General features: G+C 46.2%; 2 protein-coding genes across 2 annotated transcripts; both read right to left on the reverse strand.

Annotated features, from left to right (window-relative positions):
• Window positions 1-4,564: 4,564 nt before the first annotated feature.
• Window positions 4,565-5,306, reverse strand: LOC130859158 (UPF0450 protein C17orf58-like; the record flags this gene model as incomplete). Its single annotated transcript, XM_057746473.1, has 2 exons — window positions 4,565-4,569; window positions 4,616-5,306. Coding segments are annotated over 2 exons (696 nt in total), but the record flags the coding sequence as incomplete, so codon positions are not given.
• A 4,754-nt stretch (window positions 5,307-10,060) lies between these two features.
• On the reverse strand, window positions 10,061-18,464 carry AMER3 (APC membrane recruitment protein 3). Its single transcript, XM_057747171.1, has 2 exons — window positions 18,356-18,464; window positions 10,061-12,499 (listed from the first exon to the last, which is right to left on the reverse strand). Exon 2 carries the CDS (start codon window positions 12,482-12,484, stop codon window positions 10,061-10,063), a length of 2,424 nt encoding a protein of 807 aa, XP_057603154.1. The 5' UTR covers window positions 12,485-12,499; window positions 18,356-18,464.
• Between the last annotated feature and the right edge of the window lie 9,318 nt (window positions 18,465-27,782).

Raw genomic sequence — 27,782 nt, forward strand, 5'->3', positions numbered from 1 at the left:
CTATAGCATCCCAGGCTTACTCCAGGAGCACTTCTGGTTGTGGGGCTCCTCAGCCCTTTCTCCTCAGACTGTCTCCTCACAGCCAACAGCAGTCCTTTTCCTGGGTCTGCTCTCTAAATCCCATGTTCCAACACCCTGCCCCTGTCTGCACCGGTGGACACACATCTCAGTCTGGGACATATAGGGCTGTGGCTTGGATCCTCTGCATAGTTCTCAGTCTGGCCTGCCTGCCACAGACTGGTTGCTGTGCTCTTCTCTGAGCCTCCAAAGCTCTCTTTCTGTCCCAGCTGATCTCCCTGCTGGTGAGGGGGCTACCTCGGTTACAGAAACCTCTCCTCTCCTTCAGCTCCCCACCAGGGGCACAGGTCCTGTCCTGCTTACTCTCCCCTTCCTTTTCTCTTCTTCTTTCTTTCATCCTACCTAGTTATGTGGGGATATTTCTTGTCCTTTTAGGTGTCTGAGGTCCTCTGCTAGTGTTCAGGAGGTGCTCTGTGAGCATTGTTCCATTTGTAGATGTATTTTTGATGCATCTGTGGGGATAGGTGAACTTTACAACCTCCTACTCCTCCTCTTGACTCAATTCTCTTTGATCCATTTTGAATTAATTTTTGTATATGGTATAAGGTAAGGATCCACCTTCATAATTTTGCATGTGACGTCCAATTTTCCTGGCATCATTTGTGGAAAAGATGGTCCTTTCTCCATTGAATAGTTTTGACATTCTTGTCAAAGAGTGCCAAATATGTGAAGGTTTATTTCTGGGCTATTATACTCCATTGTTATATATGTCTATCCTTATGCTAGTAGCACACGTTTTGTTTACTGTAGCTTTGTAGTAAGTTTTCAAATTATAAAGTGTGAGTTCTCAAACTTTGTTCTCTTTCAGGATTGTTTTGGCTATTTGGGGTCCCTTGAGATTCCATGTGAATTTCAAGATAGGTTTTTCTATTCCTGCAAAGGAGAATCTGTTTGGATTTTCATAGGGATTGCACAGACCTCTAGATTGCTTTAGATAGTATTGTCATTTTAGCAATCTTAAATCTGCCAATCCATGAACGTTACCTTTCAACTTGTTTACATCCTAAATTTTTTAAAGCAATATTTTGTAGTTTTCAATGTACAATTATTTTGCCTCTTTGGTTAAATTCATTCCCAAGCATTTTTTTATTTTTTTTGCTATGAGATTGTTTTATTTATTTCCTTTTTGGATTGTTCATTGTTAGCATATGGAAATTCAACTGATATTTGTTGAGTTTGTATCCTTCAACTTGGCTGAATTATTAGTTCTAGCAGTTTTCTTGTGGATCTTTAGAATTTTCTATTTTTAAAATCATATCTGCAAACAGAAATAATTTTACTCTCCAGTTTGGATGTACTTTATTTCTTTTTCTTGCCTAATTGCTCTGGCTAAAACTTCCAATACTGTGTTGAATATAAGGGTGAAAGTGGGCACCTGGGAAAGTTTCAGTATTTTATCATTGAGGGTAATGTTAGCTGTGAGTTTTTAATAAATTCTCTTTATCATGTTGAGGATATTTCCTTCTATTCCTAGTTTATTAAGTATTTTTATCATGAAGAGTATTGGATGTTGTAAAATGCCTTTGTTGCATAAGGTGTGATGACCATGTGTTTTTTCCCTTCATTTTATTAATGGCATGTACTACATAGTTTGGTTTTTGTATATTGAATCATCCTTGCATTTCAAGAATAAAATTCACTTGGTCTTGGTGTCTAATCCTCTTACTATGCTGCTGAATTCAGTTTGCTAGCATTTTGTTGAGAATTTTTGTACCTATATATTCATTAAAAAATACTGGTATAGGGCTTCCCTGGTGGCACAGAAGTTAAGAATCTGCCTGCCAATGCAGGGGACACGGGTTTGAGCCCTGGTCCGGGAAGATCCCACATGCTGTGGAGCAACTAAGCCCGTGTGCCACAACTACTGAGCCTGTGCTCTAGAGCCTGTGAGCCACAACTACTGAGCCCACACACTGCAACTACTGAAGTCCAAATGCCTAGAGTCCGTGCTGCACAACAAGAGAAGCTACCGCAATAAGAAGTCTGTGTACTGCAATGAAGAGAAGTCCCCACTCTCCACAACTACAGGAAGCCTGTGTGCAGCAATGAAGACCCAATGCAACCAATAAAAAAAAAAGTAAATAAATAAATAAAAAATTTTTAAAAAGATCTACCTATTAAAAAAAATATTGGTTTGTGTTTTCCTTGTCTGCTTTGGTATCAGGGCACTGCTGGCCTCATGGAATGAGTTAGGAACTGTTCCCACCTCTTCAATATTTTGGAAGAGTTTCAGGGTGATTGGTGTTAAATCTTCCTTGAATGTTTGATGGAATTCACCAGTTAAGCCATCTTGTCCTGGGCTTTTCTTTATTGAGAGATTCTTTTTTTATTACTGACAGTTTCCTTACTAGTTATAGGTCTATTCAGATTTTCTATTCTTTCATGATTCATTTTGATAGATGTATATTTCTAGGAATTTGTCCATTTCATCTAGGTCATGTAATTGGTTGATATATAAATATTCATAGCATTCTCTTACTATCTTTTTAATTTTTATAAAATTGGTAATAATATCCCCACTTATATTTCTGATTTTAGTACTTTGATTCTTCTCTCTTTTGTTCTCAATTTAAGCTAAAGCTTTGTCAATTTAGTTGATCTTTTCAAAGAACCAACTTTGGTTTTGATGACTTTTTTTTCTGTGTGGTTTTTTTTTTTTTCTATTGTATTTATCTCCATTCTAAGCTTTATTACTTCTTTCTTTCTGCTGGCTCTGGGTTAGTTTTTTCTTCTTTTTCTAGTTCCTTAAAGTATAAAGTTAGGTTATGTGAAATCTTTCTTCTTTTTTTTTTCATTTCATTTCATTCATCTTCTTTTTCTTCATTGCTGCAAGCAGGCTTTCTCTAGTTGTGGAGAGTGGGGGCTACACTTCATTGTGGTGTGCAGGCTTCTCAGTGCAGTGGCTTCTCTTGTTGCAGAGCATGGGCTGTAGGTGCACAGACTTCAATACTTGTGGCACGAGGGTTTCAGTAGTTGTGGCTCGCAGGCTCTAGAGCACAGGCTCAGTAGTTGTGGTGCACTGGCTTTGTTGCTCCGCAGCATGTGGGATCTTCCCTGTGCAGGAATGGAGCCTGAATCTCCTGCATTGGCAGGCGAATTCTTAACCACTGCGCCACCAGGGAAGCCCCTTTCTTCTTTTTTAATGTTTGCATTGTAGCAATAAATTTCCCTCTTAGCACTGCTTTCTCTGCATCCCGTAAGTTTTGATATATTTTGTCTCATTTTTATTTGTCTTAGGTATTTTCTAATAGAGCTCGCAGATTCTTTATTTAGCCATGCTGAATCTACTGATGAGCCCATCTAAGAAATTCTTCATTTAATTTGCAGTGTTTTTGACTTCTAGCATTTTCTTTTGATATCTTTCTTGGAATTCTTCCTGTCAGCTATGTTACCGACTGTTCTTGCATTTTGTCTACCTTTTTTACTAGAACTCTTAACATGTTAATCACTCATTTTATAATCTTTATGTGATAATTTCAACATCTGTGACTGGTTCTAGCAATACTTTGTCCCTCAGACATTGTTTCCTCTTGCTTTTAGCAGGCTTTATAACTTTTTGTTGAAAGTCAAACATTGTATAGAGTGACAGGTACTGAGGTAAATAGGCTTTTAGTGTGAGGATTTATGATACTCTGGCTAAGAGCTGGGCTGTTTTAATGTTTCTTATAACTATAGCACCAGAGGATTTGTATTACTCTAGTGGGCTTACTTTTTCCTACCTTCTTTTTTTTTGTGGCTTCCCTTTGTTCTCATCTTTAGAGCGAGTCTTTGTCTTGTAGCTCTTTTAGTTTTTTTTTTTTTTTCTTCTGATTTCACAGCAAGATTTACTGCTTTACAAACACAAACATGATACTTGGTCTTAATAGAAAAATGACATCAGATACACCCAGTATATGTTTGGCATTGGGATAGCTGCCAGTATAGCACAAAACAGAGGATTTTAGAAGCAGGGAGGCATGAAAATAAACTGTATCATATTTTGGTACGTCAGGAACACTTGTTTGAACAAACACTTGTTTGTGTGAATTAAGCCCTTCAGTACTTTAAGTGTAAAACTTTAACACTTGTCGCGGACTCTGACTTTAAGTGTTTGATCTAAATGTGATCTAAATGACATTTCGTACGTCTGACTAGTGCACTTACTGTTATGTACAGAATTTAAAATGTGATGGTTTTAGTATAACATTTGGTTTGATACATGATATAAACTACTCAAAATTGTATATTTAAAATGAAGGAGATGTTTTTGTGAACTATTTCTACTGAAGAATGTATTTAAATTAAAATAATTAAAAATAAACAACATGAAGCAGTGATCTGTTAACTGGACAGGTCAGTAATCTGAGCTTGTGTAACTGGCACACCAGTTGAATAACTTCACGGAGCTCAGAGGCAGAACCATTTAAGAAACAGTTGTAAATAAGAAAGTGACAACTCAAGGTGAGAGTTGGGACGCTGCAACTAGTTCCTAAAGGAGCTGTGTGCCCTATTCTAAAGGAAAATCCCATTGCGTGATGATAGGCCTTTCCTGTCTTGCTGAATTCCAAGTCTCTTATGATCCAGAAATGCCAGGCTGGTTTGTCCCAAATGCATTGGGTGTGAATTGCCCCTTGCACTTGCCCGTCCCTTTTCCGGTTAAATCTTTTCACATAGCTGCTGCTGCTGCTGAGTAGTCCGTCTCCTGGTCGGAGGCGCCCTCTCAGGACCTGAAGCAGAGCTGTAGGTAGCTGCCTTCTCTTATGGTAGATGTGGCCCATCACAATATACCTGCTGCCAGGTTTAAAATCTGAACATGGCTTATCGCAACTAGAGGAGTCTAGGGCTAATATGTGGACTCGGAAGAAAAACCCGTCCGCAGTGATGTACAGGAGGTTCATCTTGTACAGCCCGTCCCGGTCCACCAGCAGAGTCACCAGCCGGATCCCCGCGCCGAGGACGTCCACATCGTGCACGATTCCGTTCACCGCGAACTCGCTGGCGCAGTAGGTCTCGCGCTCGTCCCAGTCCGCCCCGCAGGCGCGCGCGCAGGGCTCGGCGCCGGGCTCCGCGTCCTCCCTCGGCGGCACGCTGAGGCGCGGCGGCGGCGGCGCGGGCGCGGGCCCCGGGGGCGGCGCGGCGGCGCGCGGCCGGTTGGGGTGGGCGGGGCCGGCGGGGGCCCCTGCGGCGCGCGTGGGAGGCCGCGGGGCCGGGAGGCTCAGGGCCCGGACGCGCGAGCGCCGCCGGCAGTTTTAGTTTTAATTCACAGTTCTTATTACTGGAGGCTTACTAGTGTGGCACTAGAGTTAGTCAGGAGGGGGAGAATGCACCCTTATCTTCTAAGCTTCTAATCAGTCTCAGTCTTTTGTGGGCCCATGCCGCCGAGGTGAGGTTAAGCCTTCTGAGATCCTAGTGCTGGCCCATCATTTCCAATTTGTATTTTGGAGTCCTCTTCTGATTAACTATCCTTTTCTTTCTATCTTTCTATCTATCATCTGTCTATCTATCTATCATCTATCTATCTATCTATCTATCTATCTATCTATCTATCTATCTATCATCTATCTATATCATCACCTATCTATCCATCATCATCATCTATCTATCATCATCTATCTATTTTTCTTTTTCTTAAGTGAGACAGGAAACCTGGTGAAGACTGGGGTTGGGTGGAGTTCCCTTCCTTCAGTTTGGAAAAGGCTTCGGAATAGCCCCCTGAGGAAGCCCCTCCCCTTTATGTAGGCCTGTCAGGGAGAAGGGTATGGAGTGTTTCACAATGGCTACTCTTCTCCCTTTACCAGGCGCATGAAGGGATCTTTGTCCTCACCCTGAAAACATAGTGTGGCTCCTGGAAGAAAAGGGGTCCTACTGTTTTACAGGGCCTGTGAAAGTGCAGGCCACCCTTTATAGCTTATACCTAGACAAGACCCTTACAGCTTCTTATTCAGCCTACAGCAATTTGTCAAAATTACTCCTTAACTGTTCCTACCAGTTCTTTGGCATCTTGCAGCTTCTGCTCCAGGTCTCGGTTGCTTCACTCCTCTGGATGCACCTGTGTCTCCAGGCTTCAGAGAAGTTATTTGCTCTGTGATCTCAGTTCTCTGATGGGTCAAGAAAAGTCATGGATTTTCAGTTTGCCCACCTTTTTCTTGTTGTAAGAACGGGAATGACTACTTCCAAGGCCTTACATATAGTAACAAAAGAACCACCTCTCCCCTTCCAAAGATGGGGGTGTGTAGTATGTTTGTATGCGCATGGAACCCAGCTATTAACATCAGGGCCTTAAGACAGTTGGGCATTGGGGTGGGGACATGGAAGCAGGATGCAATGTTCACTTTAAAAAATGCATCCTTTCCTTGGTAAGGTAAGTTTCACTTTTATAATTTTGAAGAGGACTTTCAGAGAGAACATTTAGGAGAAAAGGGAATGGGTATAGCAGTATTTGCAATAGCAAAAATGGGAAGTAATTTGAATATCCATCAATAGGGGAGTGTTTAAAGTACTTGCTACTTACAGGAGACTGTGCAGCTGTTCAAGAGAATGGAGAACCTGCGTGCTGCTGATGACTGCTAAGGCCAAGGAAGATGTCTATGATACGGTGTGCAGTAAAAAAAAGATTCAAGTCCATGTGTGTCTATGTCATGGGCACAGAAAGGGCATGAGGACACATCTAATGTTCAAGAAGGACAGGGAAGGGGAGGCTCTGCACTTGGCATTGTTTGAATTGGTTGTAGTAAGTGGGAATTAATTTTGATTCAAAACAACAGGGAGTAAGGGAGGAATTGCAGGAGACTTGCTTTCTATTGTTCTCTATTCTGTGTCATTTAAGTTTTGCATTCTGTGTATTTGTTCCCATTTCATAAAAATAAATAAATAAGCAAACAAACAAATAAATAAAATGAAGAGCCAGGAAAGATAAGAAGAACCCCCGATGCAGTTTTCCAGCTCTTCCCCAACCTGTGCTGGCCTCCACCCCCTTCACCTTTCCGGCACCTTCACCTGCTCTCTTCCCTGCCCTCCCGGTCCACCCCAGCCACCCTGCTGTAGGGCCCAGGCCTCCCCCAGTTAGGAGGCAGCCTGGGTCCCTCCCAGCATCTCCTATTTTCTGCCTCAACCTCAGAAGGTTGGAAGGGTGGAAGCACAGTGCACAGGCACCAGGGTGAACCCCAGCTCCCTCACCACTGTGTGACCCTGGGACAGCTGTAAGCTGGGGATGATTGGACCTACATCTCAAGATTTTACTTTACATGGGAAAAATCTCCTATAACCTCTACAGTCATGTGTGAATAAGAGGGCTGGAAACTCACCAGAGTTCTGAAAATGCCCCAAGCAGGCCTCTTCCACACCCATCACTGGGTTAGGCACCTGTCCCAGGAGCTGGGCCCTGAAGTTCCCCTCTTCCTCCCAGTGGCTTACCTCAAGGACACCCTTGAGGCCTGTGGCGCCCAGTCAGACTGGCATTGCCTGGACCCATCTTGCTAGGGAGGGCAGCCTGAGGGGCAGGGTGCAGAAAGAGAGATGGGCTGAGGAAGCTTAGACTCAGTGTACACAAGAGGAAGATCACACGTCCTCCTTCACTCTCCCAGCAAGGCGCCTAGCTGACCACTGCTGGGACCACTCCCCAGATTGCTGAGCGAGGAGCTCTGCAGTGCCGAGATTGCCTAAGATCCTCCCCAGATTGAGAGCCACTGGGCAATAGTTCCTCCCAGTAGGCATGGCCATAAGTCCTTGTTTCTGCTGCCCTGCTGTTGGGTCACCACATACCCACTTTGCCATGGACTCTGAGTGCTGGGTCCCCTTTGGCCCGGCCCTCCTGACCCAGGTCCCTCCTGACCTGGATCACTTTGGTTCCTGCCCTTTCCAGTGCTCTTAGACCGGGCTGGTTCTTCCACATCGCCACAAGTCACTGTGTCGCATCAAGGAAGTGTCCATCAGAATCTCGCCAAGTTAAACCCAACTCTGCTGCTCTCTAGATAGAAGGCCCACATGCAACAAGAAATCAGAAAACTGCACAACCTTTCGATATTTCATTCTTGCAACAGTATTTACTGAGCACTTGCTCTGCTCAGAAGCAGTACAAAGTAACAGGGAGACCTGCTCCTGGCACCCAGAGGCCCCAGACATCTGTGCCCTGAAAGAAGGGAGGGGGGAGGCTTTGAGAGGGGTGTACATGGCAGGAGCCTACTGAGAGCTGGGCCCTAGGAGCTAGGGGTGGGGCTCCAACACCATCAGCCCCACACGCTGGCCAAGTGATGGGCAAGCCACATCTGCACCCTGGCCTTGGTTTCCATGTCAGAAGCCAGCTGCATTCTGGTTGCTGCAGGGATGCAGTGAGCTACTCCATGTGTCACCTGCTCACATCAAGGCCCCAAAACACTGTCATGACCACTTGTGGCAGTCCTGGGAGGTAGGGTCAGTGTGGCTTCCCAGGAAGTCTGTCTCGATGGGCCTGGTCAGGAGCCTTGTCATGCCTTTTTGACCCTCCCATGCACTGCCTGCCTCCTCTGCACAGCAGGCCCCAGGGAGCAGTTGTTACTGAGGGCTGCGAAGCATGTTCTAGCCTGAAACCAAGCCTCAGACCATCAGGAGAGGCCCCAGCCTGTGCTCAGCTTGTCACTGCATCCCTCCATCTGGAATTCCTCCCTCATCACTGCCCCTCCCCCCCACCTTTCTATTCTGGCCTCTCTTCTAGAAACAGCTTCGTAGCTGCCTGTGGCATACTCTCCACCCCACCGTACCCCACCCCCCCAACCCCCACCTGGCTCCTCACCACAGCAGGGCAGCTGAGGCAGGAACTAATTGTAAGGCACCCTAGCAAGGGGCTGGCTGCTGGCCTGCTGCCCTGAGGCTGGCCAGACACTTGCCCTTGCTGAGGTGTGAGCCACCTTTCCTTCTCTGATTCTGAATGCTTGGTGCTGTGCATGGGTTGTGGCTTTCGAGGGGTTGGGGGATACAGCCTCATTCAAAGGTGAGCCTTCCTGAAGGGGGAGGCTAGGATGCTGGCAGCGTTGAGAATCAGTCAGCTTCTTCCCCAAGAGCATCTTGCCACCCGCCAGCAAGTTAGAGAGTGCAAGTGGGGGGAAATCATTGTTTATTTGGGATGCTTTGTGACAGAGAACACCCATCGGTCAGAGTCTGCATGGTCTGGCCAGCCCTGGAAAGGTTGCACAGGAATGCATGGCCTCTGCTTGTTCCAGGCTCTTGCTGAGATGGTGGGTCGTGCTTCTGATTCCCTCAGAAGAGCCCTTCAGGGCCTCGTAGGTCGTGGCTGCTCATCCTGGGGGTAGAGAGCAGTCTGGGGTGGGGTGAGTGGGCACTCCCAGGCTCATCTGCAGCCCCCTACCCCCCGTCTCAAGCTCCTACCCTGAGCCTTGGACACTCTTACTCACATTTATTACTCTCAGCCCTTGTGCAGACTTATCAGCACAATATGTACCCCTCACAATATGTACCATTCCATCCCATCAGTTTCAAGCCTGAGCTCTTCTCTCCCACATGCTGCATGAGGAGTGGCCAAGTGTGGCTACTTCACACCTGGGTTTAGACTCTTGGTTTTTTTTGTGGGGAAATGGGTGAGGCACATTTCGAGAGCACTGGCAGCTTTGCAGTTGTCCTTGGCCTTGGGCTGCCCAGGACCTGTTCTGGCTGAGGTGGTGGGTTCAGCTTTGGATGCCTCTATGTTAAAATGCTCTGCCCCACCTGCCTGAGTCCTGCCACCCCCTCGCCCCACCCCAATACAGTTCTCACATCAGGGACAAAGGATGGAGATTTGGGTCTCAGGCTCTCCTGAATGTGACCACAAAGACGCACGACTGTTCCAAAGATGGGGCTCGGCCATGCTGGCCTGGGAGCCTCCACTTCCTGCTGGTTGCAGAGGAGGCCCTTGTGGTCCAGGAAGCTGCAGTGGCTTTCTGGGGCACTTGCAGAAGGGGCCTCCTCCCACTGGCTGTTGGAAGTGAGGGCCAGAATGCCTGGCAGGTGATCCCAGGCAGCAGGACAAGGTGGGCTACGAGTCCAGGTGCCCCCCGTGTGCAGCCTGCTCCCCGGCCCCTGGGCTGAGCTGTAGGGGCTGGTCCTCCACAGAGGCACGGGGCGGGGCACCCAGCCGAGCGGGCTCCACCCTGAGCTGGCTCAGGTCCAGAACATGCCTTGGGCACCTCTGGTCCTGTGGGCCGTGGAGTGGGCTGGCCAGGGAGGGCAGGCCACAGATGGCAGCCCCACTAGGGAAGCTGTTAGGCTGTTTCTGTTGCAGAATGTCAGGGCCCCTGGCCTGCGGCTGCCTGCAGAGCCTACTACCTGTGTTCTGCCTTGGGGGCTGCGCGGCAGGGGGCTGGCAGTCTGGGTGGATCTGTAGAGCTGCCACCTGGGCCACACAGCCTGTCAGGGTGAGCTCTGAATTCACGGTGCTTCCCCCAAGACCTGGCCTCCAGGGACCCTGGAAACACCCCAGGTTCCCAGGCAGCCTGGGCTCCTGCGAGCCAGGCCAGGCAGAGGGGTTTGGGACCTTGTTTTTGCTGGATGTGTTGGTTGCCATGGGGGCTGCAGACCCCACAGAGGAGCCTTCAGGGTGGCCTTGTGTCCCTTCTTCCCCAGAGACCTGCACACACTCCAGAGAGGGGTCGCTGGATGGAGAGCTGGTCCCCTGCTCGGCCCCTGCTAGGACCTCACTCACTCCAGCAAGCGGGCCATTGGTACCCGAACATGCCCGCAGCTCCTGCATGCTGGGAGCTGAGTTCACAGGGGTCCCACCTGCATCTAAGGCCTGGGTCCCCCTGCCCTCCAGCCTCACTGGATCTAGTCCCACCTTCTCAGAGCCAGTTCCTGGTTTCTCCGCCAGTCCTTCTGGGGGAGTTGCAGGCTCCCCGGGGGCTGAGGCAGGTGAGGCGCGGAGCTCTGGGGCCCGGCGGAGCCAGTTGATAATGCCCATGGTGATGGCAAGCTCGGTGTCACAGAGCTTTAGTAGGCACTCCTTGCCCCTCCAGGAGCTCTGCAAGAAGCTCTGGCTGAGCAGGTCTGGGCCTGGAGCGGGGGCCAGGTTCTCCTCTGCCCCCAGGTGGAAGCTGCACATGGACAGCGGGGCTCCCAGTGCCGGCCCCGACAGACTCTCAGACACGCACAGGTCGTCATCCAGGCTTGGGCTCCCAGGGCCCTCGGTGGGGTCATAGAAGAGCTCGTAGAGGGCGTCTCCGCTGTAGCTGTCCCGGGGGAAGGCAGCTGCGGGGGTACCTGGGCTCGGGGCTTCCTTCTTGTCCTCCTCGAGGCCTGGTGAGAAGGAGTCATAATAGCCCTCGTCACTCGTGGACACAGATTCCGGCCGCTCGCTCTTGGGGGTGCCTGTGTCTATGGAGCTGGCTTTGGAGCTGCTGGGGGGGTCCCTGCATGGGCACAGGGGGAGCTCAGCAAGCCCAGCTACATCCGGCCTGGGCTGGTCTGTGTCTGACCCTTGGGGGCCCCCCAGCCACGGGCCTAGCAGGGCGCGCTGCTGCTGCCTCACCGAGTGATTCACATGGTCCCAGAACTTGGCGAAGTCAGACATCTCGTTCCTGGCAGGCGACGCCAGCTGCTCCATGCTGCCCTGGAAGGGGCCCCTGGAAGGCTTGCTGTCAGGGGCCTGCGATGCCCGGGCAGGGCTCTCCAGGCCCTCGTTCAGCTCCAGGGATGGCACTGAGCTCTCATCTGCAAAGATCTCCCCGCAGCCCGTGAGTGAGTCGAAGCTCTTGAGTGAGGCCACGTCCTCACACAGGGCCCTGCAGAGGTCAAAGGAGGAGTCGGGCAGGAACTCGCTGTCAGACAGGTCCTGGCATAGGCCATCCAGTTCCAGCCCCTCACCTAAGGGGAAGAAGGCTTTGCCTCGCTGCCCTCCAGCCTCTGATGGGCCCTCAGGGGAGGACAAGCCCTTCCCTTTGGTTGCCAGTGAGGCCAGATTCTCAGTCTTGTTTCTGCGGATGTGGAATAGGTTCCGAAAGCACTTCTTGGGTCGTTTCAGGGAAATTCTCTTCCTTGGGATGCTCTTGGCCACAGCTGGTACAAATGGCATCTGGGGCACAAAGTGGCGGTAGTCAATCATGCGCTGGTTGCTGGGGGCCCCTGAGAAGCTCGCACTGCTCACCAGCTGCCCTGTAGCTGCGGCTTCCCTGTCAGCCCTGGGCACGCTGTTGTGAGTCTTGCTCTTCCGCACCAGTTTGAAGGTGGCCCCACAGAGAGCTGCAGGCCCCCCACTGGCATCTGGCTGGGCCCCCTTGTCAGAGCACTTGTCATATCCTTGGGTGCTGGGACTGACCTGGGGGCCCCTCTCACTGCGGGGCTGCTGCTGGCTTCCTGGTGAGACTGCATCCTCCGTGGCCGGGGCGGCGGCTGCTGGGTCTGGGGGTTTCTCGTGGTCAATCTGCAGGCTAGATTTGATGAAGGTCTTTCCTCTCTTCAGCTCCATGGTGCAGTGTCCCTGCTGTGGAGGAAAGTAGGAGACACTCGGTATCAAAGATGGAGGCTTGTGGTTCTAGAAGACCTGTGTTCTTCCTGCCACCCTCCACCCCCACCCCCCACTGCTCACACGGGCATGGGAGCTGAGCTCGGACATCTGGGCTTGGATCTTCCATGGAGGCAAGAGGAGAGGAAGATGGGAACTGCCCCACCCACATGCTTGCTTCTCCAGACTTTGTAGACAACTGATACCCAGAGAAGCTAAGTCACATGCCTAAAGGCACACTGTAGGAGCCAAAATGAGAGCAGACTGGGGTCTGGTGCTCCTGTAGCTGTGATCTTGCAACTCCCTCAAGCATCCTTGCAGAGCTTATCTGGGCAGGTTAGACTCCCATGTCCAGCCCTGGCACTCTACCAATAGCAGCATACCCTTGGGGGGAGTATCATGGCCCTTTTGAGTGGATGAAGCAGAGGATTCAATAAATAAGTTGCTTTCTTCATGTAAGAGACAAAGCTGAAAGGAAACCCAAGCCTACTTCCTGGGCTGGGTGCAGTAGGCCATCAGTGGGAGGGGAAGACACACGCATGCTCTCCAGGACTGCTGCATTTGTTTGAGGAGGCAAGAATCAGTCTACACAGAAGCCATCAGGTAAGACACAGCCAAGCACCTCATGGTGCACACAGAGCTTGAGCAGGGAAGAGAGAGAGAGAGAGCAGCATGGCAGAAGGAAAAAGAGAGGAGACAAGCATGAGACCAGCAACAGGCAGACTGGCCAGACACAGCACATCGTAAGCTGGAAGAGCAGCCAGGTGTCGTCTTTTGTGCACATCCTAACTGCTAGACATTGCTACCTGGAGTGCCATCCAGAGGAAATTTCTGATGCCCAGTCTGAGTTCAATGGGAAAGAGTGCTGGAATCACTTATTGATGTCTGCCTTGGGTTTTGGAGTGAGAAGGTTGTAAAAGTGTTAACAACTTGATCATCTTTGCACAGCTGGGGAGTTTGGCCTTACCCCGGGTCAGTGAAGAGCTATGGGCATCTTCTGAGGGAGTGGGTGGAAGCAGTGGCATAATGAAGTTGGTGGTCTGAGTGAAGGATGGACTAAATCAGGAGAGAGGCTCTGAGCAGAGAGGTCTCACAGGAAGCAGCTAAAATGGGCCAGGTAGATGGAGATAAGGTCTAGATGGAGGCTGCAGTTTTAAGCATGAAAAAGAGGGGTAAAGTCATAGGGTCTTTCAACGGAAGAAACACCAGGATTCAGCAACTGAATAAAGAAAGACAAACAGGTCAGAAGTCATAAACACTGAGGCCTGAATTCATGCCATGAGGAGGACCATAAAAGTGGGAAAAGTCAAGGAAGTGGAGAGGAGAGGTGAGAGAAAGCAAGGAAGGGACCTGTGCTAAGAGCTGGTTTGGGGGAGAGAAACAAGGGTCTAGTTTTAAATGTATTGCCTTTTGGGTGAGTTTGGAGATCCACAAGACCACATCCAAAGAAGACAGTGCTATGTCAGTAAACAAAGGATGTCACAGTCATCAGTGATTGCAGCCCTCCAACATGGGCTGGTGAGCCCTGAGGGAACTCAGGAAGGAAAGAATACCTGCCATCTAGCAGCCGTCAGACTGCAGCCACTCCCCAAGGTGAGCCCTGAGGAAACTCAGGATGTGAAAACACGAGATACTGGCCCCACATAGCTGAGGTGCATAGCAAAGGAATGATTTCAGTGAGCCCAAACTCTTGCAATTTCCCATACATAGAAAAGTGCTAAATTCCTTAACTTGGGATACCTGGTTTTCTTTAATTAGCAATAATCTTTTGACATTCGGACTACCTGCCCTTTGTTGCAAAATTTCTATATAACTGGGCTCCCCCTCTCACCTCCTCATACCAGTTCTCTCAGGGTTACTTGAGATGCTGCCTCCCAGGCTTGAAGTCCTAAAAATTCCTGCTGAATAAAGCATAACTCTCAAAAAAAAAAAAAAAAAAAGGCAGTGCTGAAGAGCACCTGCTAAGGGCACCCCCATCCTGGCTTGCTATCCCTCACAGGTACCCAGCTCCCAGGCTCTGTCTGTCTCACTGTCTCCACCTCTCCTTGGCAGTGAGGGACCTGCCAGTTGGTCCTCGGGCAGTCTGACCCGGGAGGGATTAGAGAGCTTCCATAGAAAAGGAGCACCTAGACTCACTCTCCCTCAGTCCATGGTCTCAGCAGGAATAGAGGAGGTGTGCAGGCAAGTGGTTCTGTCGGCCTGCATGCCTTTCACACCAACTGCCAAAGGGACCTCCCCGTTGCCCCCAGAGAGTCTCGTAAATGCTTCAACATGAGGTCCTGGAGGTGGGTGGAGGGGGTGCCTCCAGGTCCAGCTGGCAACATTAAAGTCAAAGAGGATGACAAGGGGTGGCAAAGTTGGCACTTGCAGAGGCTCCAGGGGCAAATGTCACTGCCTCCATCCCACTCCCACCCGTGGGCAATGCTTCCTCGCCTGTGAAGGCGCACCTGGGACTTTTAGCCAGCGGACAGGAGGAGTAGGCACTCTGCCAGGGAAAGCTGCAGAACCCAGGCTTGGCTCTGACTACAGCCCAGCTCTTGGTGGCAGCATCCTGGGCAGTGGGTCAGTCCCTCAAGCTGCCTTTCTGCCTCCGGCCAGGTGGCATTCACCCAAGCCTTCCCCACCCTGTGCTTGCAGACCCCGTTTCCACTCGCCACAATCCTTTGCAGCCCAGGTCTGATGGATTTTGGTGCATACAGCACAGTGGTTACTTTCTGGGCTCTGGAGTTGGAAGACCTATAGTTGAGTGTTTGTTCCATCTACCTAACCAGGCAGAGTGCTTGGGCCCATAGTCATATAAAGGACATACTACTGTAACCCTCATTTGACAAAGGAGAATTTAAGGTCCAGAAAAAATGGATTGGCCCAGGTCACACAGGTGGTAAGTAACAGAGCTAGGATTTGAACCCAAGCTTGATACTAAACCTGTGTTCTCAGCTATGATAGACATTCTGTGAACCAACAGCTCAACCTCCCCTTCATGGGAAATCTGAAAATCAAAGAATAAATGTGTTTTTGTGAGAAATTATGGAAAGCATAATGAAAATGAAGATTAAATACAAAAGTATAGCTCACACAAACTTGGAAAAATAGTAACTGAAGGTAGCATAATTCCTATGGCAAGAAATTTTGGAGATATTCATTATGAGATATCTATTGCACTTATTTTTTTTCTATGTTTCAGAAAAATCTTTTTATTACTGTAAAATAATAACTTCAACCAGGCATGATAAAACTTATTTCACTATGTGCAGAATTTTGTAACTACAGGAACTAAGATGGTTTATTTGATATTGATCTCTATAAATAAAACTACTAGTTTCTTAATTCCTGGAATAGTTACTGATTTAAAATCAAATTCTTGGAATAGTTACTGATTTAAAATCATGAATAATTGGAAATTGCACCACTCTCTGAAGTTGGAAAATGGTCCTTCAAAATAGCTGTCATTGCTATAGATGGCTGGACCAAATGTCATTAATAATGCCAACCCTATTTCGTGAGTTCATTTGGCACTTTGCGCATTGATAGGACAATAAGCACTAAGGCCCAGAACAATGAACCAGAGGCTTGCAAAATACTGGAGCAATCAGGTGAAATTCAGTGTGTGTTCAGTCTATTCAGTTTCCATGTTAAAATATTTTACCAGATCCTGACTCTTTGGAAATATGGGGTCCATATGTGATATGAGTGGGAACTCCCTGAGTGGTTAGAGGACCCACTGCCCAACTGAAGTCAGACTGAGCAGTCACCTTTCACGATAATTCTCAGGGGCACAGTGGGATTTATCTGGACAGCCAGGTGCTGGCACTCTCCTTTCCTGAGGGCAGAGGCCATCTGTGTCCAGGTTCTTAGCTGCAAAAATGCACACTCTGCTTTGTAACCCTGTGGCTAAACACCCTCTTAGTGGAGCCTGAGAGATACTCCCTCATCATTTGCCAGCCATGAAGGCCACTTTTCAGTTTTAACAGATCACTCCAGCTGTGGGTGAGAATGTAAAGTATGAGCAAGAGTGGACACACGAGGGCAGGTTAGGAGCCAGAGGCTTGTCCATGGAAAGAAAGTGGTGGCAGAGACTTCCCACGTGTGAAAGCTTTCCCTCTCAGCCTCTTACACAGAGCATGCACATGCAGACAAACTTACTGCAAACTGAGCCAATGCAGTAATTCCACTTGCTGCTTGTCTACATTATGACTAACTTTAGCTCAACTGCCTAGAATTTTCTTTTCCTTTTGGTAAGGTAATTCTATGCTTTCCTTTCCTATTTGAACATGAAAATGACTGGGTATTTCATGGAGCAAAATAAAAACCTCCGAGCTACACATATGCAACAGAAACACTTTGGAAATATAAAAATTTTGCCCAATAGTTTTGGTATTTACCTTGCCTTTCCCTGCCCCACCCCCAATATCCAGGAAAATCAAACACATGAAACACAAAGGGGTGAATGGTGATAAAAGAGTAGGGGTCTCTGAAGGGAGCCCCTCCCAGGGACATCCTGGACATCGGGGTGGAGAGGTTATGTATGGGGCAGTAATTTATCTCTTTAAATAGGCTGCCTTGTCTAAGCCAAAACCTTCCAGATGGATGGAGTGAAGGCCATCGCGGGGAGGGACAGCCTCTGTGTTCCGGGGTGGATGTGGGGTGGGGAAAAGCAGAAATAGAATCTGCAGTGTTTAGAACATCACCAATTCACCCAACCCCCACGTTGGGGAGACAAAGGGACCTTTGGGGAGCGAAGGTCCTTGTCCACTTTTTCTAAGGGAGTCTCTGGGCGTTCCTGGCCTGCCCGGTGGAAAAAAGATGGGTCTCCAGTCTTACTCGTTTCCTCAGGACCCGCATCCGCGGGGAGAATGTTCCCCCCTTTCCTAGCCCAGATATTTTCAGGTCTGGGTCATCGCTCCCAGACCCCGCACCATCTTCGCAGGGCACTGCGGAGTGGACAGAGGGTGGGCACTGGTTCCCCCACTCAGCCCGCCGTTGCGCGAAAAACCCACAAAAATTCCCAAATCACTCCCTTCCTCGGCTCCAAGCCTAATCCTCGGGGCTTTGGCGACTTACCGCTGGGGCCGGGAGTGTCGCAGGACGCGGCCTTGGCAGGTCCGGGAGCCGCGCCCGATCCCAAGCTGCGCGCCCAGCACCACGGTCAGCTCCTGGCGCCGCGCGCCCCCGCCGGACGCGGGGGAGGCCGAGGGCCTGCGCCTTCCCTTCGCTGCTGGAGGGGCTGGGCGGCTGCGGCAGGAGGCGGGCCCTCAAGGGTTAAGCCGCTGGAGGGCGACCGGGCCAGGCCGGGAGCCAGTCGGCCGCTTAGGTGCCCACGCTCGGTAGTGGGCGAGGTGTCGCGCGCGGGGCCGGGCGGGGGCTGCTCTGGCAGGGCCGCCGCCCGGACCTCGCCCGGTCTCGCTTTGTTCGTGTTAATTCCAATATTTTTCTCCGTGCGTCTCTGTCTCCCTTCAGGGCTGTGGTTTTGCATTCCTCAGGCCCAGCCTCCTGTGCTGCCCAGACTGACAGCCGCCCAATCGTCTCCCCTGGCCCCCCTCCCCCCCCCCCCCCCCCCAGAGCGTATTCCCCCGCCGCGGTCCTAACTCCTTTGAGCGCGCAGGTGTGGGTGCCCCTACCCCCTACAGCGCGCAGCGCTGGGGCACATTTAACCCCAACCCTCTCGGGAGGGCCTAGTCACGAGTCCCACCCAGAATCAGGAGCGGGTTTGGAAGAAGAGAGAGAGGCCAATCTCGAGATGCGGTGCAGTCTTCCAGAACCTTCCTTACAGAGTGCCTTTCTTGGGCTTGATTATATTATTAATGGGAAGGAACAGGTACCCTTACAGGTACTCACGGTGTGGGGTCTGCTGGTGCTGAGGCCTGCCGCAGTCTTGCAGGAGAGGCAGAAATGTCGTGAGGACTCTCTCCCCGCTGAGCTGAGGACAGAGGGCCTGCACGCTGGGAGCGGGAATAAAGTATGGATTAAGCAATAAAGTATGGATGGCTCCAAGAGAAGTGCCAGGAGCATGGGTGAGGGGCGGAGCACAGGCTGGTGGGGCGGGGTGGGAGTGGTGGTGAGCGGGCTGATCCCAAGCTGCACAGGAGAGTGCAGGCTCCGAGCCCTGGGAGGAAGAATGAAGGAGTCCTCCAGTTCAGGCTTGGGCTGGGGACCAAAAGGGATCAGGGCTCCGTGGAGGACGACGGCCATGCCTTTCTTTGAGCCTGATGGGCTCCCCCACCCCGTTCCCATTTCCAAAAAAACCCTGGATACAGGACGTCCTTCCCTGGTCTGGGCTGGCTTTGTCATAAAGCAGCAGCATTCTTTATCATCAGTCACCTTGAGATTGTCCCACCCCAGTCACCCCAGTCAAGAGCAGCTCCACCACAGGCCCCTCCTTCAGTGAGGATCACCCACCACCTTTGGGTGAGCTCTCTTTCTTGCATTTCTTGGAGTTGAACCGTCTTTGTACCCAGTGAGGGACTCACCATTACCCGAGATGTGCCCCCTCCCCCCATGTTGATGGTATAGTCCTGACCTTTCCTGGCAATTTCTGGCCTTCCGGAGTTCCCTGAATCAACTTTCCCCCATTAGGTGGAAACAAAGGAGGATCTGTGCCTCATCCCCAGGTAACCCTGAATCAAGTGTAACTCCCCCTAGGCTCCACAGTCCTCACCAGTTAAAGTTAATAATCATTAGCCTTTCCTATGATGGTCTCCCTTCTTCCACATTACAGCATTACAAGGACTTTTCATATTTCTTAAACTTTTCACTTTTTGCTTAACTTCTTCCAGTGAGTGATCATTGGTCTAGTCAATGCTCAGCTTGTCACCCTTTTGTCAGTGAGAGCTATTCTAAGCCATCTACTTCCTTCTTTTAGAGAATTTAAAAACATCCTTGCTTTTGGGTATAAAAACTCCAAGCCAAACAAACTATATAACATACAACTATATACAACATATATATTTATATGTAATAAACAAACTATACATAATTATATATTATGTATAAATAAACTACATGTATAAAATCCACACACACTTGATTTCTTTCACCCAAGACATGGGATCTGGTCTTTTCCAAGGACCTCTGGAAAGAGCTTTCATACCACAATTTCGCAGTTTAGATATTACTGGAAGATTTTTTCTTTAAATTGTTTTAATATAAACTTACTTTATGTTATTTTTATAATACACTGACTTAGTTCTCTCACCTGCATTTTCAGGCTGTGGCTATAACCCTTTTCTTTTCCGCATGGGCTCTTAGAGTTTTCTGCCCTGGGCTCCCTGGTGACTGGATTGACTGGAGGATCTCAGGCCTCTTGGACACACCCCTTGCTCTCTGACAGACCCGAAGGATTTCACTTAAGTGTGAGCACAAATTTGACAGCAGCCTACGATGTTCGTCTGGTCAGCTGCATCAGTGGGCCTGCAAAACTCCAGGTTTGCAGCCTGAGAACCCAGTTCCTTGTGGGGCCCACATCTGAAGGAACTGGTAGGTGAGGGAGTGGAACCTCATACCTCTGAGCAAGGCTGACAGGACTGGGACTGTCAACTTGGAAAAGAAAATGCTTCAGGGACGGCAATTTGGAGTAGATGGCTGACTGGGGAGGAAGGCCAATAGCTTCAAGGATGGGCATGGCGAGAGGCACTCTAGGACTCAGGTCAATTCCCCTGCAGCGAGGTGTCCTGCCCAAGCCTGATTCCTTTAGCTCCATTTTCCTTTCTCAAGATTGCTTGGCTATTCTGAGTCTTTTGTGTTTCCATACAAATTGTACAATTTTTTTGTTCTAATTCAGTGAAAATTGCTATTGGTAATTTGATAGGGATTGTATTGAATCCGTAGATTACCTTGCATAGTATAGTCATTTTGAAAATAGTGGTTCTTCCAATCCAAGAACACAGTATATCTCTCCATCTATTTGTTTCATCTTTGATTTCTTTCATCAGTATCTTATAGTTTTCTGAGTACAGGTCTTTTGCCTCCTTAGGTAGGTTTATTCCTAGGTATTTTATTATTTTTGATGCAATGGTAAATGGGATTATTTCCTTGATTTTTCTTTCTGATCTTTTGTTGTTAGTGTATAGGAATGCAAGAGATTTCTGTGTATTAATTTTGTATCCTGTAACTTTACCAAATTCATTGATGAGCTCTAGTAGTTTTCTGGTAGCATCTTTAGGATTTTCTATGTATAGTATCATGTCAATCTGGAAACAGTGACAGTTTTACTTCTTTTCCAATTTGTATTCCTTTTGTTTCTTTTTCTCCTTGGATTGCCGTGGCTAGCACTTCCAAAACTATAGTGAATAAAAGTTGTGAGAGTGGACATCTTTGTCTTTTCCCAGATCTTAGAGGAAATCCTTTCAGTTTTTCACCGTTGAGAATGACATTTGCTGTGGGTTATCACATATGGACTTTATTATGTTGAGGTAGGCTCCCTCTATGCCCACTTTCTGGATAGTTGTTTTTTTTTTTTTTTTTTATCATAAATGGGTGTTAAATTTTGTCAAAAGCTTTTTCTGCATCTATTGAGATGATCATATGGTTTTTATTCTTCAGTCTTGTTATAGTTTTGACCTAATGGCTATTTCCTCTGATGAATACATAGCAAATCCTGCTTTCTTTTGGTTTTCATTTACATGGAATATCTTTTTCTATCCCTTCACTTTGAATCTGTATGTGGCTTTAAACCTGAAGAAGGTCTTTTGTAGGCAACAAGTAGTTTGGTGTTGGTTTTCAATCCATCTAGCCACTCTGTGCCTTTTGATTGACATACTAATACCAAATTATTAATTATTTTCTGGCTGTTTTCCCTTGTGCTTTGGGAGCTTGGGAGTGTTCCTTCTTCTGCAGTTTTTTGGAAGAGTTTGAGAAGGATGGTTGTTAGCTCTTCTCTAAATGTTTGATAGAATTTGCCTGTGAAGCCATGTGGTCCTGAACTCTTGTTTGTTGGAAGATTTTAAATCACAGTTTCAATTTCATTACTTGTGATTGGTCTGTTATATTTTCTATTTCTTCCTGGTTCAGTCTTGGAAGGTTGTACCTTTCTAAGAATATGTCCATTTCTTCTAGGTTGTTCATTTTATTGGCATATGGTTGCTTGTAATAGTCGCTTATGATCCTTTGTATTTCTGCAGTGTCAGTTATAAATTCTCTCTTTTTACTTCTAATTTTGTTGATTTGATCTTTTCCCTTTTATTCTTGTTGAGTCTGGCTAAAGGTTTATTGATTTTGTTTATCTTCTCAAAGAACCAGCTTTTACTTTCATTGATCTTTGCTATTATTTTCTTCGTTTCTATTTCAATTATTTCTGCTCTGATATTTATGATTTCTTCTACTAGCTTTGGGTTTTGTTGTTCTTCTTTCTGTAGTTGCTTTAGGTGTAAGGTTAGATCGTTTATTTGAGATTTTTCTTGTGTCTTGAGGTAGAATTGTATTGCTATAAACTTTCCTCTTAGAACTGTTTTTGCTGCCTCCCATAGGTTTTGGGTCATCATGTTTTCTCTGTCATTTGTTTCTAGGTATTTTTGGATTTCCTCTTTAATTTCTTCAGTGATCTCTTGCTTATTTAGTAGCATATTGTTTAGCCTCCACGTGTTTGTGTTTTTTACAGTTTTTTTCCCTGTAATTGATTTCCAATCTATAGCACTGTGGTAGGAAAAGATGCTTAATATAATTCAATTTTCTTAAATTTACTGAGTCCTGATTTGTGACCCAAGATATGATCTATCCTAGAGAATGTTCCTTGTGCACTGGAGAAGAAAGTGTATTCTGCTGCTTTTGGATGGAATGTCCCATAAATATCAATTAAATCTATCTGTTCTAACGTGTCATTTAAAGCTCGTGTTTCCTTATTAATTTTCGGTCTGTGTGATCTGTCCATTGGTATAAATGGGGTGTTAAATTCCCCCACTATTATTGTGTTACTGTTGATTTCCCCTTTTATGGTTGTTAGCATTTGCTTTATGTATTGAGGTGCTCCTATGTTGAGTGCATAGATATTTACAATTGTTATATTTTCTTCTTGTATTGATCCCTTGAACATTGTGTAGTGTCCTTCCTTGTCTCTTGTAACAGTCTTTATTTTAAAGTCTATTTTGTCTGATATGAGTATTGCTACTCCAGCTTTCTTTTGACATCCATTTTCATGGACTATCTTTTTCCATCCCTTCACTTTCACTCTGTATGTATCCCTAGGTCTGAAGTGGGTCTCTTGTAGACAGCAAATGTATGGGTCTTGTTTTTGTATCCATTTAGCCAGTCTGTGTCTTTTGATTGGGGCAAATAATACATTTACATTTAAGGTAATTATCAATATGTATGTTCCTATTACCGTTTTCTTAATTGTTTTGGGTTTGTTTTTGCAGGTCTTTTTCTTCTCTTGTGTTTCCTGCCTAGAAAAATTCCCTTAGCATTTGTTGTAAAGCTGATTTGGTGGTGCTGAATTCTTTTAGCTTTTGTTTGTCTGTAAAGCTTTTGATTTCTCTATCGTATCTGAATGAAATCCTTGCTGTGTAATCTTGGTTGTCAGTTTTTCTTTCATCACTTCAAATATACCATGCCACTCCCTTCTGGCCTGCAGAGTTTCTGCTGAGAAATCAGCTGATAACCTTATGGGGATTCCCTTGTATGTTATTTGTTGCTTTTCCCTTGCTGCTTTTAATATTTTTTCTTTGAATTTAATTTTTGTTAGTTTGATTAATATGTGTCTTGGAAATTTTTCCTTGGTTTTATCCTGTATGGGATTCTCTGTGCTTCCTAAACTTGGGTGGCTATTTCCTTTCCCATATTAGGGAAGTTTTCCACTATAATCTCTTCAAATGTTTTCTCAGGCCCTTTCTCTTTCTCTTCTTCTTCTGGGACCCCACTAATTTGAATGTTGGTGCCTTTAATGTCGTCCCAGAGGTCTCTGAGACTGTCCTCAATTCTTTTTATTCTTTTTTCTGTATTCTCCTCCTCATCAGCTATTTCCACCATTCTATCTTCCAGCTCACTTACTCCTTCTTCTGCCTTAGTTATTCTGCTATTGATTCTTTCTAGTGTACTTTTCATTTCAGTTATTGTGCTGTTCATCACTAATTTATTTGTTCTTTAGCTCTTCTAGGTCATTGTTAAACATTTCTTATATTTTCTTGATCTGTGTCTCCATTCTATTGCCAAGGTTTTGGATCATTGTTACTACCATTACTCTGAATTCTTTTTCAGCTAGGTTGCCTATTTCCTCTTCATTAATTTGATCAAGTTTTTACCTTGCTCCTTCATCTGTAATGTATTTTTCTGTCATCTTATTTTTGTTGTTGGATGGGGGTGTGTTCCTGTCTTGCTGGTTGTTTGGCCTGAGGCATCCATCACTGGAGCTTGCAGGCAGTTGGCTGGAGCAGGTCTTGGTGCTGAGATGAGGACCTCTGGGAGAGCTCACACCAATTAATATTCCCTGGGGCCTGAAGTTCTCTGGTAGTCCAGCAGCTCAGACTTGGTGCTCTCACCACAGGGCTCAGGCCTGATGCCCACCAGGGAACCAAGACCCTGCAAACCACATGGTGTGTTAAAAAAAAAAAATACAACAACAACAACAAAAGAAACAAAGGTCAAGGCAAATAATAAAAGCAAAATTGAACAAACAAAAACACACAAACAAAAAAAGAAAACAGACAAATAAAACCTAAGACAAATAAAAAACAAATCCAAGCAAACAAATGAACAACTAAACAACAATAAAAAGAAACAAACCCCCCAAACAGACAACAAACAAAAAAGAGCAGAACAATAGCACAGAATAAAATAAAATAAAATTAGAATATTTAAAATATATTAGAAAAAATAAAAATGAAAATGAAACAACAAATTAAAACAGAAAAGTAACAGAAAAAATATACATATATAATATAAAATAAACAATAAAATTAAAGGATAAAAAAAATTTCCTAATGCCACCACTATCCATGTCCTTTCCCTCACAGTGAGTTACAGTCAAACCTCCCCTCTGCAGGAGGCCCTCCAAGACCTCTAGATAGGCTTCTGGACTTGCTGTGTCAGGCCCACCTCTGTATGTGTTTCTCTCACCAGCATCTGCTCCTGAAGCTGGCCCAGAGCACACATGCCCATGCAGTCCAGCTGGGGTGCAGGCTTCCACAGGCATGGCCACAGAGGCCAGTGCAGCCAGAGGAGGCTTTGGAGGGGGTGGTGCTCAGGTCTCCCTGGACCCATGCTGCCAGAGGAGGCTTTGGTGGTATTGAAATTTGTTTTTAATCTAGGTGGACCCCCAGGTGTCCTAAAATGATTTATCAAATAATCTATCATTTCCCACTATCTGATAAGGAATGATGCCTTTACTCTCTCTCTCTCTGTCTACCGTATCTATCATCTATCTATCATCTATCTATCTATCTATCTATCTATCTATCTATCTATCTATCATCTACCTATCTATCTATCACCTACCTAACATCTGTCATCCTTCTATCTCTCGCTCTCTCTCATCTGTCAGAGACCAGTTATAAAAACAAAACCACACTAATTACTCTAACAGAAAGATCTGAATATATGAAATTACTTGAGCATATTTAACCATATGGGAGGGGCCTTGGGAGAGTAACAGAAACAATAACTTGAAGCTTCCCCTCAAGGACTGTGAACTAAAGGAAGGGGTTGGGGTTACCTGAACCTGGATGCTCAGAGAAGGGGCTTTTTTTTCTTTTAAGCTCTCTATTGGAATATAATTGCTTTACACTCTTGTACCAGCTTTTGAGGTACACCAAAGTGAATCAGCTGTATTTGTACATATATCCCCATATCCCCTACCTCCCGCGATTCCCTCCCACCCTTCCTGTCCTGACCCTCTAAGGCATCACCCATCATCGAGTTGATTTTCCTTTGTTATACAGCAACTTCCCACTAGCTATCTATTTTACAATTGGTAGCATATATATGTCTATGATACTCTCTCACTTCATCCCAGCTTCCCCTTCGCCCCCCGGCCCTACAACCACATGTCCTCCAGTCCATTCTCTGCATCTGCATCCTTATTCTTGTCCTGTCACTGGGTTCATCAGTACCATTTTTTTTTTTTTTTAGATTCCATGTATATGAGTTAGCATACAGTATTTGTTTTTCTCTTTCTGGCTTACTTCACTCTGTATGACAGACTCTAGGTCTATCCACTTCATTACATATAGCTCCATCTCATTCCTTTTTATGGCTGAGTAATATTCCATTGTATATATGTGCCACATCTTCTTTATCCGTTCATTTGTTGATGGGCATTTAGGTTGCTTCCATGTCCTGGCTATTGTAAAGAGTGCTGCAGTGAATATTATGGTACATGTTTCTTTTTGGATTATGGTTTTCTCCAGGTATATGCCCAGTAGTGGGACTGCTGGGTCATATGGTAGTTCTATTTTTAGTTTTTTAAGGAACCTGCATACTGTTTTCCATAGTGGCTGTACCAACTTACATTCCCACCAACAGTGCAGGAGAGTTCCCTTTTCTCCACACCCTCTCCAACATTTGTTGTTTCTAGATTTTTTGATGATGGCAATTCTGACTGGTGTGAGGTGATACCTCATTGTGGCTTTGACTTACATTTCTCTAATAATTAGTGATGTTGAGCATCTTTTCATGTGTTTGTTGGCCATCTGTATGTCTTCTTTGGAGAAATGTCTGTTTAGGTCTTTCACCCATTTGTGGATTGGGTTATTTGCTTTTTTGGTATTAAGCTGCATGAGCTGCTTGTATATTTTGGAGATTAATCCTTTGTCTGTTGCTTCATTGGCAAGTATTTTCTCCCATTCTGAGGGTTGTCTTCTAGTCTTGTTTATGGTTTCTTTTGTTGTGAAAAAGCTTTTAAGTTTCATTAGGTCCCATTTGTTTCTTCTTGATTTTATTTCCATGATTCTAGGAGGTGGGTCCAAAAGGATCTTGCTTTGATGTATGTCATAGTGTGTTCTGCCTATGTTTTCCTCTAGGAGTTTTATAGTGTCTGGCCTTCCATTTAGGTCTTTAATCCATTTTGAGTCTATTTTTGTGTATGGTGTTAGGAAGTGTTCTAATGTCATTCTTTTACATGTTGCTGTCCAATTAGAGAAGGGGCTTTGTGTCACTGAAAGTCAGATCTCTCAACAAGAGGTACTGTCTGGCTGGTGCTGATACTTCTGAGGGGCCACAAAGAGAGAGCTTGAAAGGATGGAAACTGGAACAAATTGTTACTTCTGAGGGGAAGGGCTATTGTTTTTTATTTTTAATTTTATTTTATATTGGAGTATAGTTAACAATGCTGTGTTAGTTTCAGGTGTACAGCAAAGTGATTCAGTTATACATATACACATATCTATTCTTTTTAAGGTTTTTTTCCTATTTAGACCATCAACCATTTTAAAGTGCACAGTTCAGTGGCACTTAGTACATTCACAGTGTTGTACATCTGTCATGTCTATCTAGTTCCAAGATATTTTTATCACCCAGAAATGCAACTGCATGCCCATTAAGCAGTCACTCCCCATCCCCTGCTTCCTTCCCCTGGTTGCTAGTCATGTTCTGTCTTTGCAGATTTACCTATTCTGGTTTTAGATTTTTTTTAATATCCTTATTTTTTTTAAGCTCTGCATTGGGATATAATTGCTTTACACTCTTGTGCCAGTTTTCGAGGTACACCAAAGTGAATCAGCTGTACTTATACATATATGCCCATATCCCCTCCCTCCCATGACTCCCTCTCACCCTCCCTATCCTGGCCCTCTAAGTGATCACCCATGATCCAGTTTATCTCCCTATGTTATGCAGGGAAGGGCTATTGTTGAGGTGATGCAGATAAGAACAGGGAGCAAAACTGGAAGGATCAGTATCTCCTTCTTGCTCATTCCCTCCAGTCTCTCTCTAGCGACCCTTTTTGACAGAGCTTAACAGAAGACTAGCTGGCAAAGGAGAGTGTGGATTGAGACCCCCAGCCCCAGTGTCACAAAGAGAAGTATAAAGCTTGGGTTTCTGCTGAAAGAAAGTAGTTTAATAATCTCTGTGCTACAGGTTTTAGAAGTGTTTCTGGGCTTTCTATTTTGTTCTGTTCTTCTGACTGCTTGTGTGCTAGTACCATATTGTTTTATATTTATACAGGGCCAATTCCCACTCATCACTCTTCTTTTCCAGAATATTCCTGGTTATTTTTGTTCATTAATTTTGCTATAAGTATTGATAGAATTATCTTGAATTTATAAGTTGATTAGAATTATCTTGAATTTATAAATTTATTCAGGCAGGGGTTTCTATGAGTTCAAGTTTTCTTTTACTATTG

Source organism: Hippopotamus amphibius, chromosome 8, assembly GCF_030028045.1.
Source record: "Hippopotamus amphibius kiboko isolate mHipAmp2 chromosome 8, mHipAmp2.hap2, whole genome shotgun sequence".
Taxonomy (NCBI): domain Eukaryota; kingdom Metazoa; phylum Chordata; class Mammalia; order Artiodactyla; family Hippopotamidae; genus Hippopotamus; species Hippopotamus amphibius.